We start from the raw sequence: 15,434 nt of genomic DNA on the forward strand, positions 1-15,434 counted from the left end.
CTATATCAATCCCCAAACTAATCCCACTGCCCCGTGCTCTCCCCATAGCCCTGTATCAATCCCCAAACTAGTCCCACTGCCCCGTGCTCTCCCCATAGCCCTATATCAATCCCCAAACTAATCCCACTGCCCCGTGCTCTCCCCATAGCCCTATATCAATCCCCAAACTAATCCCACTGCCCCGTGCTCTCCCCATAGCCCTATATCAATCCCCAAACTAATCCCACTGCCCCGTGCTCTCCCCATAGCCCTGTATCAATCCCCAAACTAGTCCCACTGCCCCGTGCTCTCAAGTTTGGGCTGCCCCCACCCTGGGGAGAAGAGCCTTACTATTCACTTTGTCGATGCCCCTCATGATGTTATAGACCTTTGTAAGGTCACCCCTCACCCTCCTATGCTCCAGTGAAGAAGGTCCCAGCCTATCCTGCCTCTCCTTATAACACAAACCCTCCATTCCCAGCAACATCCTGGTAAATCCTTGGTCAGCATGGACACGTTGGACCAAAGGGTCAGTGTCCGTGTTGTATGACTCTATAGGTCCAGCTCACTTTGAAACCTCCCGTGGAATCCTAACAACTGTCTGAGTAAAGAAGTTTCTCCTCATCTCATCGGGGCACCTCTTGCTGACAATCCCGAGACTGTGACTCCCTACTTACTGACACACCAACTAGTGGAAACAGAATATCCTCCTTTACCAGGTCAAAATTGTTCATCATTTTGAACACCTCAGTGAGGTCATCTCTTAATCCTCTCTGCTTCAAGGAACATAGAATATCACAGCACAGTACAGGCCCTTCAGCCCTCGATGTTGCTCTGACCTGTGGAACCAATCTGAAGCCCATCTAACCTACACTGTTCCATCCTCCTCCATATGTTTATCCAGTGACCATTTAAATACCTTTAAAGTTGGTGAGTCTATTACTGTTTCAGGCAGGGTGTTCCACATCCCTACTACCCTCTCAGTAAAGAAACTACCTCTGACATCTGTCCTATATCTATCACCCCTCAATTTAAAGTTATGTCCACTTGTGCTGGCCTTCACCATCCAAGGAAAAAGGCTCTCACTGTCCACCCTGTCTAACCCTCTGATTATCTAGTATGTCTCAATTAAGTCACCTCTCAACCTTCTTCTCTGTAACAAAAACAGCCTCAAGTCCCTCAGCCTTTCCTCATAAGACCTCCCCTCCATACCAGGCAACATCCTAGTAAATCTCCTATGAAACCCTTTCCAAAGCTTCCATATCCTTCCTATAATGCGGTGACCAGAACTGTATGCAATACTCCAAGTGCAGCCGCACCAGAGTTTTGTACAGCTGCAGCATGACTTCATGGCTCCGAAACCCAATCCCACTACCAATAAAAGCTAACACACCGTCTGCCTCTTAACAACCCTATCAACCTGGGTGGCAACTTTCAGGGATCTATGCACATGGATATTAGGATCTCTTTGCTCATCTACATTACCAAGAATCTTACCATTGGCCCAGTACTCTTTATTCCTGTTACTCCTTCCAAAGTGAATCACCTCACACTTTTCCACATTAAATTCCATTTTCCACCTCTCAGCCCAAATCTGCAGCTTATCTATGTCCCTCAGCAACCTGCAACATCCTTTATCACTATCCACAACTCAACTAACCTTTGTGTCATCCACAAATTTACTAACCCATTCTTCCACACTCTCGTCCAGGTCATTTATAAAAATGACAAACAGCAGTGGCCCCAAAACAGATCCTTGCGACACATCACTAGTAACTGAACTTTAGGATGAACTTTCCCGTCAACCACTACCCTATGTCTCCTTTCAGCTAGCCAATTTCTGATCCAAACTTCTAAACCTTCAATCCCATGCCTTTGTCTTTTGTACAATAGCCTACTGTAGGGAACCTTATTGAAATCCATATACACCACATCAACTGCTTTACCCTCATCCCCCTGTTTGGTCACCTTCTCAAAGAACTCAATAAGGTTTGTGAGGCACAACCTACCCTTCACAAAACCGTGTTGACTATCTCTAATCAAGTTATTCCTTTCTAGATGATTATAAATCTTATCTCTTATAACCTTTACCAACCAAAGTAAGGCTCACTGGTCTATAATTCCCAGGGTTATCTCTACTCCCCTTCTTGAACAAGGGGACAACATTTGCTATCCTCCAGTCTTCCGGCCCTATTCCTGTAGACAATGACGACATAAAGATCAAAACAAAGGACTCGGCAATCTCCTCCCTGGCTTCCCAGAGAATTCTCGGATAAATCCCGTCTGGCCCAGGAGACTTTTCTATTTTTACATTTTCCAGAATTGCTAACACCTCATCCTTGTGAACCTCAATCCCACCGGTATCTTAGTATTCTCCTCAACAACATTGTCTTTTTCTAGTGTGAAAACTTACGAAAAGTATTCATTCAGCGTTTCCCCCATGCCCTCTGACTCCGATACAGGAGGGTAATCCAATTTTCTCATAGTTCTAAGGAAGAGTCATTGGACCCAAAATGTTAACTCTGCTTTCTGTCCACAGATGCTGACAGACTTGCTGAGTTTTTACAGCAATTTCCATCATCTCTAATTCATAGAATCCCTGCAGCGTGGAAACAGGCCATTCAGCCCATCAAGTCCACACAAACCCTCCAAACAGCATCCCATCCAGACCTTACACCCACACCCTATCCCTGCATTTTCCAAAGCTAGTGGACATACACCCCTGGACACTATGGGCAATTTCCCTTCGCCAATCCATCCTAACCTGCACATCTTTGGACTGTGGGAGGAAACCTACATAGACACTAGGAGAGCATGTAAACTTCATATAGACAGTCACCTGAGGGTGGAATCGAACCTGGGAACCTTGAAGCTGTGAGGTAGCAGTACTAACCACTGTACCACCTCAGCTCTCTCGAGGTCTTTAATATCCTTCGTTAAACAAGGTGCTCAGAACTGATCAACCCACTCCAAATCAAAAATAGAAATTGCTGGAAAAGCTCAGCAGTTCTGGCAGCGGCTGTGGCGAGGAATCAGAATTAACCTTCCAGGTCCAGTTCATCAGAACCGGACCTGAAACATTAACTCTGATTTCTCTCCACAGATGCTGCTAGACCTGCTGAGCTTTTCCAGCAATCTCTGGTTTTGCTTCTGATTTCCAGCACACTCAGTTCTTTCGGTTTTCATTTAGCACCACACTCCAGATCGGTCAGAAGCCACAAGACACTAGGTTACAGGCCAACAGGTTTGTTTGAAATCACAAGCTTAATCTGTTGACTATAACCTGATGTTGTGTGATTTCTGACCTTGTCCACCCCAGTCCAACACCAGCAACTCCACATCGTGACTGCAAATTGGGTCTGACCAATGAATTGTAGCTCTGCTGAAGAGCTAGCAAAGGTACAACTGGCCGATTGGTCTGTCCCTGAGTTGGTTTAATACCCTTTGGTCTGGAGTAATAATATCGAACGCCAGATGGCGCCGGGTAGCTCCAAAACTAGTCGCTTGAGTTCGTTCTTTGAGAGTATTTATTAGTTCAGGGATATTTGATGTGGGGATTGGGAGGAGGTTTTATAATAATTAAAGGAGTGTTTTCTGCGCAAGTTTGGAGGCTGTGCCTGAGTTAACTAACGGCAGTCTCACTCAGAACTACTCCCAGGAATTCCTCCCCCTGAAATTATTGTTGTGCAAAACTTCTGAGACTTGTTTTGAAGTGGAAAACTTTTAAAGCAGGGAGGGAGGAAAGGACGGAGATTTATTTTGTCTGCATTTCTCTGTGAGTGCCACTTTTTATTCAGCCCTAACACTAGCAAATACCTTGTATTCCTGTGTTAAAAATGTTCAGTTGGATGAAGAAACACGAGAAGAAGAAGGAGGAGGTGATTGAGAAAGCTCACACAGTGACTGAGGGGCTGAAGGAATTGTACAAAACGAAGCTTCTGCCTCTGGAGAACTTCTACAAGTTTCACGATTTCCACACCCCCTCCCTGGAAGATGCAGATTTCGACAATAAGCCCATGATCCTGGTGGTGGGACAGTATTCCACCGGGAAGACCACTTTCATCCAATACTTACTGGAGGAGGATTTCCCTGGGAGTAGAGTGGGACCCGAACCCACCACTGACTCCTTCATTGCTGTGATGCATGGAGAGACAGAGAGTGTGATCCCTGGGAACGCCTTAATGGTGGACGCCAACAAGCCTTTCCGCAAACTGACCCCTTTTGGAAATTCCTTTCTCAACAGGTAAATAAAAACCCTCCCCACTAACCTCCTCGAAGTTATCTTTCAAAATTTTCACCTGAAAAAGGGAATTAAATTAACACTTTGCGGGGAAAACAAACAAAGTGCACATCGTGGAAAAAGAGCAGGGACTGTATTCGGGACGCACTTCCAAGTGAGAGCCAGCATTCATATAATGGGCCGAGTGGCCGTCTCCTGGGCTGTGTGATTGGAGTCCACGCCACAGGGCTGTCTGAATTTGCTTTGTACCCGGATTGGCCAATCTTGGTTAAAACCCTGAGATGGAAGAGTAGAGTAGGCCATTCGGCCCAGGGGGTCTGCTCCCCCCCTCCCCCAGTCCTGGCTGATTGGAACCCTCTCAGCTTTCCTGCCTTTAGCCTCTAACCCTCCATCCCCTTCCTGGTTAGAAACCTGTCTCTCTCAGCCTTGAATAGACCGAATGGCCCAGCCTCCAGAGCGCTCTGTGGTGAAAAAGAAATTCCACTCCCCTCTGGGAGAAGAAATTCCTCGTCATCTCTGTCTTCACTGGGCGACTGGTCCCTCTGAGGTGATGCTACTTCCCCTCTGGTCATCAACCCCCCCACAACAAGGGAATGACCTTGCATTGTCTCCCCTGTCAGATCTCCTGAGGAGCTTGTATGATTCAACAAGGTTCCTTCTCATTCTTTGGCTGTTAGCTTCAGTCCCTCTTGAAGGTGAGGGTGCTGGAGGGGGAGGGGTGGGTGTGGGGTGGGGTGGGTGAATATTGAGCAGGGTCGGTATTCCCGATGGCTGCAGGGCTTTAGAGAGCGACTCCTTTTAGCCCACACAGTGGTTCCTCCACAAAGTCAAGAAACCCCAACTCTGAGCCTCATCATGCACTCGGACAATGGCCCTCCTGGTGGAACTACTTTACGAAATGAAATCGCCATGTTCCAGTTACAGAGCCCCGTGCCTGATAATTCCCTCTCCTCCGGCTGGAGAGAATTCCTCACAGAGACCAGCTCACCAGATCAGAATTTTAATCTGACCGTTTCCCCGGCCAGCCCCATCCCGTTAAGGTTTTGCTGTAATCCTGGCTGCCTTTCCCTTTTCTGAAAGTAAGTGATGATTGAATCTGCTTCCACATTCCAAACCACAACAACTCAGGCTTAAAACACCTCTACATGTACTCATTCCCAATCCTCCCACCCTCTACTTCTGTCAGTTTCCTTAAACATGTCCCCTCTGGTTCCCAACCCTCTCACCAAAGGAAACTTCTGTCACTGAGGTGGAGTAGGCCATTCGGCCCCCTCAAGGCCATTCCACTGTGTCTGATAGTGGCCCTGACTACTGATTCCTTTTCTCTTCATTTGGAGAATGTCAGAGTATCTGACTGGGCCCAGCATTTATTGCCCTCCCCCAATTGCCCAGAGGGCAGTTAAGAGTCAACCACACGGCTGTGGGGCTGGAGTCACATGTAGGCCAGACTAGCTGATTTCATTCCAGGACTAGTGACCCAGATAGAGTTTTCCTTCAACAGCTGGCATCATCAGACACTTAATTCCAGATTTTTATTGAATTCAAACTTCACCATCTGCCGTGGCAGGATTTGAACTCAGATTCCTCAAGCATTACCTGGGTCTCTGGATTAAGAGTCCAGCGATAATACCACCAGGCCATTGCCTCCCGTAAACAATCCTAGGCATCTACTGGTACCGTTACTCCTAATCGTTTTGAACCTCTTTATTGAATCTCCCATCGCTGGTGCTGCTCAGACACCTCCCTTTCAGGGCATTCACTTACAGGTTTTGTAGAAATAATATATGGATACCTGCAGAACTAGATGTAGATGGTGTTGCAGGAGAGAAAGGAAGTTATTCACTGAAGAGCAGCACGTCACTATAAACCATGACTTTGAGATCATTGTCAATGCAGTTAATAATTTCCAAATGACAGCACACATTTCTCTGATTACATCCCTCTCTTTCGTACACGGACCAAATACTTAACTTCAGAAGCAATCATCCCAAAACTCACAAACGGAGCTGCATCAAGACATTATTTTAAGGAGCTACATCACACTGCAGCACCCAAGAACTACAAAAAGCAGAAGAAAAATAGATATACAGGTTTTCAAGAAAAATGGGGACCCAATAAACACAATCCACTGATTCCTCAGAAACAAACCCAAACAAGCAGACACAATGCAACCAAAAACTATAACCACAATAACTTACATCAAAGACATATCAGAAATGACTTGCAGACTACTCAGTCCCCTTGACATCATGGTAGCCCACAAACCTACCAAGACACTTGAACTGCAATAATGAACCTAAAGGATCCATTAGATACTATCAGCAAGTCATTTGCAAGATGCCATGCAAGAACTGTAAAAAAAACACTACATTGGACGAATTATCAGGCCATCAAGATACGTGAACACCAACTGGCCACCAAAAGACATAACCCACTATCACTAGTTTCTGTACATACAGACAAAGAAGGACACCACTTTCACTGGGACAACACACACATCCTAGGACAGACGAAACAAAGACACGCACAAGAATTCTTAGAGACATGGCATTCTAACCAGAACTCCATCCATAAACACATCGATTTAGTTCCTATCTACCTTCCCTTGGAAAAAAAGAACCAGAAATGACATCACCCACCTTCAGAAACCAAGACTTATAAATCGAGAGGCGGGACATACCACCAGCACTTCACCAGAGACTCCCACTGATTATGTTACCTAGTCATGATTAGATTCGATTCCCTACAGTGTGGAAACAGGCTTTCGGCCCAACAAGTCCACACCGACCCTCTGAAGAGCAACCCACCCAGACCCATTCCCCTACATTTACCCCTTCACCTAACACTACGGGCAATTTAGCATGGCCGATTCACCAAACCAGCACATTTTTGGACTGTTGGAGGAAACCAGGGCACCCAGAGGAAACCCACGCAGACACGGGGAGAATGTGCAAACTCCACACAGACAGACACCCGAGGTGGGAATTGAACCCGGGTCTCTGGTGCTGTGAGGCAGCAGTGCTAACCACTGTGCCACCGTGCCGCCCTAATAGTGACGAAATGTCTGAAAACAAACCTCCCAGCTCAGTGAGCTAACTTACAGACTTATCATCAACCAGAGCTACAAATCTGCTCAAAATTCCCTCTCTTTCTCTCCACTCAGTGTGACCTGGTCCTAAATCTAGCATCAATTCTGGGAACAGAACAGAAATGGCCATTCCCAAAGGAAAGAAATTTCCCAACTTTTGGATTTCCTTGACACTTTACCCCGGTGGTTGGTTGACCAGACGTTGCAACTTTGCAGCACGTTTAATGCTGGAATAGATTGTCCATAATAACTTTGTGCCTTGTCTCTGCACTCACTTCCTTCTCTGATGTCCTGCTTTGTAATGTTACCTGTCACCGTCCCCACCTCAATTCACCCGATAATCAAATATCCTTCCCTAACTCTGAATAGAACCACTCACTGGTTTTAAACGGACACCAGATACGACCTCACCAAAGCTGGAAGGATAATTATGGCTCTTGTATTGTTCATGTGGCTAACATTGGCGCAATGGTCCCAAGTATTTTATTAAATCACTGGATGTGGGCACTGCTGTTTGGACGAATGTTTATTGGCCCGTCCCTAGTTGCCCCCTTGAGAAGGTGGGGGTGAGCTGCCTTCTTGAACCGCTGCAGTCCATGTGCTGTGGGTTGAGCCACAATGCCCTTAGGGAGGGAATTCCAGGATTCTGACCCAGTGACAGTGAAGGATCGGCGATATATTTCCAAATCGGGATGGTGAGGGACTTGGAGGGGAACTTGCAGGGGGTGGTGTTCCCATGTTTCTGCTGCCCTTGTCCTTCTAGATGGAAGTGGGTTTGGAAGGTGCTGCCTGAGGCTTTTTGGTGAGTTTCTGCAGTGCATCTTGTAGGTGGTCCACACTGCTGCTACTGAGCGTCGGTGGGGGAGGGAGTGGGTGTTTGTGGATGTGGTGCCAATCAAGTAGGGGGCCTGCTTTGTCCTGGCTGGTGTTGAGCTTCTTGAGTGTTGTTGGAGCTGTCCCCATCCAGGGCAAGTGGGGAGTATTCCATCACACTCCTGACTTGTGCCTTGGAGATGGTGGACAGGCTTTGGGGAGTCAGGAGGGGAGTTACTCGCTGCAGGATTCCCAGCCTCTGACTTGCTCTTGTAGCCGCTGTGTTTATGTGGTGAGTCCAGTTGAGTTTCTAGTCAATGACAACCCCCAGGATGTTGATAGTGGGGGATTCAGTGATGGCGATGCCATTGAATGTCAAGAGGTGATGATTAGATTGTCTCTTTTTGGAGATGGTCATTGCCTGGCACTTATGGGGCACAAATGTTACTTGCCACTTGTCAGCCCAAGCCTGGATATTGTCTGGATCTTTCTGCATTTGAACATGGACTGCTTCAGTATCTGAACATTGTGCAGTCATTAGCAAACATCCCCATTTCTGACCTTTTGATGGAGGGAAGGTCATTGATGAAGAAGCTGAAGGTGGTTGACCCCAGGACACTCCCCTGAGGAACTCCTGCAGAGATGTCCTGGAGCTGAGATGACTGACCTCCAACAATCCCATCTTCCTGTGTGCCAGGCATGACTCCAACCAGTGGAGAGTTTGCCCCCTGATACCCGTTGATTCCAGTGTGCCAGGGCTCCTTGATGCCACACTCGGTCAAATATGACCTAATGTCAAGGGATGTCACTCTCATGCCCGGGGTTTGGTTTTTTTGATCGATGAACTATTGATCTGCCTGGTCCCCTGTTTCTGCTGTGAGGCAGCAGTGCTAACCACTGACCCACCATGAATTCCCTCCGTAAACTTGTCAACTGTCCATCTGACTTTCAGATGGCCCTTAGAACCTACCCTTTTGATGAAGACTTTGACCGTCTACCCTCCTGACTCCTGAAGCAGCCCGATGTTTGTTAGCTTCCCCTGTGAGGCGCTCTTGGTATGTTTTATCGCACCGAAGGCACTTTGTAGATGCAGGTTGTTGTTGTTGTTGTTGGTGTGGTTGGGTTGGGGTTCCTGATGAAGGGCTCATGCCTGAAACGTCGACTCTCCTGCTCCTCGGATGCTGCCTGACCTGCTGTGCTTTTCCAGCGCTGTGCTTTTGACTGGTTCGGTTGGGGGTCTTGGCTGTAGCGAGGGCACCATCTGATTGGCTTTTGAAGATGAAATGTTCAGTTTCCAGAGAATGTGAGGCCATTTCTTTGTGAATTTGAATTTTTATTCGATCATCTGGATGTACGTCACAGCTGCCATCGGGTCAAGGGAAGATGACAAGGGAATTGTTGAAAAAACTGACAAAGGGAAGGAGCTGTGTTACCCTGAGCTGCTCTAGGCCTATACGTGACTCCAGTCCCACACCTACTCTGCCCTTAACCAGCCAGTGAGGACCTCTCAAAATCCACTCATTTTCAGAGCAATTAAAAACAGGCATTAAGTGCCAACATCAGGAATAAATTCATTGGAGATAAACGGCAGGCATTTGTTAAAAGTTTCAGTGATTTGTTGACTTTGCTTAAAGCGTTTGTGGGAAAGCAAAGAGAGAAACAGGGCCAGGAATTCTCCTGTGCTCTGTGAGGGAAAGAGATGACCTTATTTGTCGAGAATCTGGAATGATATAGTGTTTGCTGTGCCAAGTACATGCTTCTGGTAAAGAGTTGGAATTGGAGCCTGACTTTCATAGAATCCCTACAGTGTGGAAGCAAGCCATTCAGCCCATCGAATGGACAACAGCCCTCCAAAGAGCTTCCCATCCAGAGTAATACTATCCTTGCAACACTGCGTTCCCCATGGCTAACTTACACATTCCCGAACACGTTGAGCGATTTCCCACAGCCAATCCACCTTGACCCGTACATCTTTGGACTGTGGGAGGAAACCCACACAGACACGGGGAGACTGTGCAAACTCCACACAGACAGTCACCCCGAGGCTGGAGTCGAACCAGGGTCCCTGGCACTGGGAGGCAGCAGTGCTAACCACTGAGCCAACATGCTGGACCAGAGAGATAGTTACAGAGGGAATTACTTGGACAAAGATCCAACCTAATTGGTGGGGTAGAGGGCAGCGTCTTATTGTCATTCAGGGTCAGAGTTAGGACAGATCTAGGGGAAGGGGCAGACATGGGGAGGGGTGGGGCACGTGGAGAGGGGACATGGGGCAGAGGGCAAGGGAGGGGTGGGGCATGGGGAGGGGTGGCTTAGGGAGGGGAGAGTACGGGGAGGGTGATGAGGCAATTCCCCTCACGTTTTTTCCTGCTCCTCCGAGATGTCCATCCCGTCTGTGCGAACTTCCCAGCACCCGGCCCATATCTCTCCAAACCCTTCCTATTCATGTCCCCATCCAGATGCCTTTAAAATGTTGCAATTGTATCACCCTCCACCACATCCTCTGGCAGCTCATTCCACACACGTACCACCCTCTGCGTGAAAAAGTTGCCCCTTAGGTCTCTTGCCCCCTCTCACCCTAAACCTATGCCCCTCTAGTTCTGGACTCCCCCACCCCAGAGAAAAGACTTTGTCTATTTATCCTATCCATGCCCCTCATAATTTTATAAACCTCTAGAAGGTCACCCCTCAGCCTCCGACGCTCCAGGGAAAACAGCCCCAGCCTGTTCAGCCTCTCCCTGTAGCTCAAATCCTCCAAACCTGGCAACATCCTTGTAAATTGTTTCTGAACTCTTTCAAGTTTCACAACATCTTTCCGATAGGAAGGAGACCAGAGATACCAAGGTTGTGTGTGTGTGTGTGTGTGTGTGTGTGTGTGTTGTGTGTGTGTGTGTGTACGCCTGTACTATATTATGGGTGTGATATAAATGAAGTTGTTGTTGATTGATCGCTGAGGGTGCACAGTGTATTGTGAGGAATTAACCATATCATCTGCCAATATTTCCGCCACCTCCAAACAGACCCCACCACCAGGGATATATTTCCCTCCCCACCCCTTTCCGCCTTCCGCAAAGACCGTTCCCTCCGTGACTACCTGGTCAGGTCCACGCCCACCTACGACCCACCCTCCCCTCCTGGCACTTTCCCCTGCCACCGCAGGAACTGTAAAACCTGCGCCCACACCTCCTCCCTCACCTCTATCCAAGGCCCCAAAGGAGCCTTCCACATCCATCAAAGTTTTACCTGCACATCCACTAATATCATTTATTGTATCGGTTGCTCCCGATGCAGTCTCCTCTACATTGGGGAGACTGGACGCCTCCTAGCAGAGCGCTTTAGGGAACATCTCCGGGACACCTGCACCAATCAACCAAATCGCCCCGTGGCTCAACATTTCAACTCCCCCTCCCACTCTGCCGAGGATATGGAGGTCCTGAGCCTCCTTCACCGCCGCTCCCTCACCACCCGACGCCTGGAGGAAGAACGCCTCATCTTCCGCCTCGGTACACTTCAATCCCGGGGCATCAATGTGGACTTCAACAGTTTCCTCATTTCCCCTCCTCCCACCTCACCCCAGCTCCAACCTTCCAGCTCAGCACTGTCCCCATGACCTGTCCTACCCTTCCCACCTACCTGCTCCACCCTCCCCTCTGACCTATCACCTCAATCCCCACCCCCATTCACCTATTGTACTCTTTGCTACCTCCCCCCCACTCCCCCCCCAGTTATCTCTCCACTCTGGAGGCTTCCTGCCTCTACTCCTGATGAAGGGCTTTTGCCCGAAACGTCGATTTTCCTGCTCCTCGGAAGCTGGCTGACCTGCGGTGTTTTTCCAGCACCACTCTGATCTAAACTATAGTGAGGAATGCTTGCTGTTTGTCCTTGAGTTACATCATTGCCTCTGGACATCACCCTGAACCTCGCTCTCCTTTAAAAGGGGAGCTCTCCTGATAGTTGTGGGAGTTGGGAGGTTTCTATGAGGGGCTAATATTTGTTTGATTTCCTGCAGATTGACCTGTGCCCAGCTGCCGAACAGAGTCCTGGAGAGTATCAGCATCATTGACACCCCTGGCATTCTGTCAGGAGCCAAGCAGAAGGTGACCCGAGGTGAGAGCATTTACAACCTCAACCCGTCCCCACACGGTGTCTCCTCATCGCCCTGCGTTCAATGGACATTCACTGACTTGTGACTCTGTTGTTTCTCTGTGGACAAACTGAATGACAGCTGTTTGTTGTGGGAGTGAGGGCTCCCCCAGTCGGATGCTGAGTAAAGCTCCCTCCACGCGGCTTGAGGATGTGCTTTCGCTTCACCACAAAGGGGTCTGTCTATCATGTTCACCTGAACACTTTCTTACCTGAACCCATTCCCAATGTATAGAGGGTGCAGACTCCGAGTTTAGTTGGAGGCAATGCAAGGAGGGTCTACCCACATTCCTGTCAAACAGGGAAGAATAGAAAGACTTGCATTGCAATAGCACCTTTCACAACCTTGGGATGTCTCAAGCATTTTAGAGACAATGAAGGGCAGTCCCTGCTGTTGTGTAAGGAGTCAACAAAGGAGAATCCAAGAGTGAAGCAATGGTGAGGGTTCCATAGGATGGGGAGCTAGTTAGTGAGACTATTTACAGAGTGAGCAGATAATAAGGAATCTATAGAATAAAGAGATCCAGAGGAATCTTTACAATGAGGTGATAGTGAGCTTTCTAGAGAAAGAGCAGATACCTATAGAATGAGGGAGTAGTGAGGAATCTATAGGGTGAGCATATTGTGAGGAATCTATAGGATGAGCATATGGGGAGGAATTTATAGGATAAGGACGTACAGTAGCGCCTTGACATACGAACGACCCCGTTCACGAGCAAATCAGTTTACGTACAGGATTGTACGTAAAGTTTTGCTTCAACGTACGTACGAAATTCAAGGTACGAACGAAGGTACGAACACAAAAAGCCTGTGTGTGACCATGTGGTTTCATTGTTCTGTTTTGCTACGCGCTTGTTAAACGCAAAAGCTCGCGAGCCCCACGTGATCTCATTCAGTTTGTCTTTGGCGCGTGCACTGTGAACAGCCGTCCAAGCATTCTTACGCTATCCGAACAATGGGTAACATTGATTCAGTTCACAAACGTTTCCGTTCGCGAACCCGGTCCCGGAACGGATTAAGTTCGTAAGTCGAAGCGCTACTGTATTGATGAATTTGTAGGATAACTGTATAGCGAGGGATCGAAATGAGGGATGTACAGGATGTGCACATAGTGAGAAATCTATAGGATACACACATTTTGAGGTATCTATAGGATGAGCACATGGTGAGGAATCTTTAGGATGAGATATCTATAGAATGATATGGTGAGGTATCTATAGAATGAGGCGCTATTGGGAAATCTATAGAATTAACAGACAGTTAGGAATCTATGGAATGAGCAGAGAATGAGGTATGTATGGAATGAGATGGAGTCAGGAATCTATAGAATGAGGAGCTATCCATAGGAAACTAATGAGGACTCTATGGAGGATTTTATTTCAGATAATGGTTAGAATGGATTGCTGAAACAGTGGGTATCAGAAAGCTGGAGGATAAATGAGAGAGTGTGAGACAGAAATGACCATGTGAGCATTGGGCCAGCATTCACTAGGCTGCTGTAGGGGATGCCAGCAGGGATTATCACCTGTCTGATATCAGACCAGCTGCTTGGTTTGAGCTGGGAGATGCTCTCACAATAATCGAGCTCCCACAGCAGCTGTAGCTGGGGCCCTATATCAAACTGTGGACTGGATAACCCTGTTACTTATTGCCAATTGGGTAGACCACACGAGAATTCTATCTAATCCTGCCCACTATGACTGTTTTCATCTTTATTGTTGTCACATGTACCAAGATACAGTGTAAAGTATTGTTTTGTGTGTAAATCCTACCTTAGATCAGTACATCAGGGTAATAGAACAGAATACAGTGTTACAGCGACAGAGAAGGCGCAGAGAAAGATTAACTCTAATATACAAGAGGTCTGTTCATAAATCTGATAACAGCGGGGAAGAGGCTGTTCATGAACCTGTCGGCTCGTGTGTTTGAGTTTTTGTATCCTCTGCCCAATGGAAGAGGGTGGGAGCGATTATAACCGGGGGTGGGACGGGGTCTTTGATGATGTAGGTTCCTTTCCCGAGACAGTGGGAAGCGTAGACGGAGCCAGTGGATGGGAGGTTGGTTTGTGCGATGGACTGGGCTGTGTTCACAGCTCTCTGTCGTTTCTTACCGTCCTGGGCAGAGCAATAATTCACTCATCAACATCTTCCACACTATCTCCCATCAAATACTCCCAGGACAGGGACAGCACAGGGTTAGATACAGAGTAAATCTTCCTCTACACTGTACCCCCATCAAATACTCCCAGGACAGGGACAGCACAGGGTTAGATACAGAGTAAATCTTCCTCTACACTGTCCCCCCATCAAATATTCCCAGGACAGGGAAAGTATGGGATTAGATACAGAATAAAGCTACCTCTACATGACCCCATCAAACAGTCCCAGGACAGGGACAGCACGAGGTGCGGTACAGAGTAAAGCTCCCTCTACACTGTCCCCAACAACCACTCCCAGGACAGGGACAGCACGGGGGTTAGATGCAGAGTAAAGCTCTCTCTACACTGTTCCATCTGGGTGCTGTATGTTGTAAGGGCAGTGTAGAGGGAGCTTTACCCTGTATCTAACTCTGATGTCTATAACCTGAGAGGGTTTGGTTGTGACACGTGAAGTGAAACGTGAATAATGGCACTGCTTTCCACTAGTCTCTGAGCAAGGGGTGGGAGGATGGGCTTTATCCAAAAATTCCTTCCTCCCTCCCGCCTTTGAGTCACTCATCACTCTCCGACAAGGGAACAGCCGGAAGGATAGATCTCAACAAGCATCAAAATCCTCACTGACGATGCAAACTCATTTCTTGGTTTATTTGACAAAGTAACCTCCATTACACACGGAGTGACATCAGCTCTCCCACAGACTGCAGTGACTCACTGCACACATTCCAGAAATCCTGATCCAAACTTCCACAGGAATTGGCCAGTCTGCAAATGTTAGTAAAGGCACCGCAGGGAGAGGGTCATTCAAGAACAGGAAGATCCCACGCTCAATACCTGACAAATGCACGGTGGCTCAGTGGTTAGCACTGCTGCTAGGGACCCAGGTTCGATTCCACCCTCAGGCGACTGTCTGTGTGGAGTTTGCACACTCTCCCCGTATCTGCGTGGGTTTCCTCCGGGTGCTCCGAGTTCCTCCCACAATCCAAAGACGTGCAGGTCAGGGTGGATTGGCTGTG

At 47.9% G+C, this 15,434-nt stretch overlaps 1 protein-coding gene across 1 annotated transcript in view; it reads left to right on the forward strand.

The window, feature by feature from the left end:
* The first annotated feature begins 3,587 nt into the window (after positions 1–3,587).
* LOC122542678 (EH domain-containing protein 2-like) overlaps positions 3,588–15,434 on the forward strand; it is a 56,771-nt gene continuing 44,924 nt past the window's right edge. The window contains exons 1-2 of the mRNA XM_087984024.1: positions 3,588–4,222; positions 12,130–12,227. Coding sequence (XP_087840150.1) covers positions 3,816–4,222; positions 12,130–12,227 — 505 coding nt within the window. The 5' untranslated portion in view covers positions 3,588–3,815. The remainder of the gene's footprint in view (positions 4,223–12,129; positions 12,228–15,434) is intronic.

Source organism: Chiloscyllium plagiosum, unplaced genomic scaffold, assembly GCF_037043375.1.
Source record: "Chiloscyllium plagiosum isolate Xiang-an unplaced genomic scaffold, Cpla_swu_hap1 HiC_scaffold_47, whole genome shotgun sequence".
In the NCBI taxonomy this organism is placed as follows: domain Eukaryota; kingdom Metazoa; phylum Chordata; class Chondrichthyes; order Orectolobiformes; family Hemiscylliidae; genus Chiloscyllium; species Chiloscyllium plagiosum.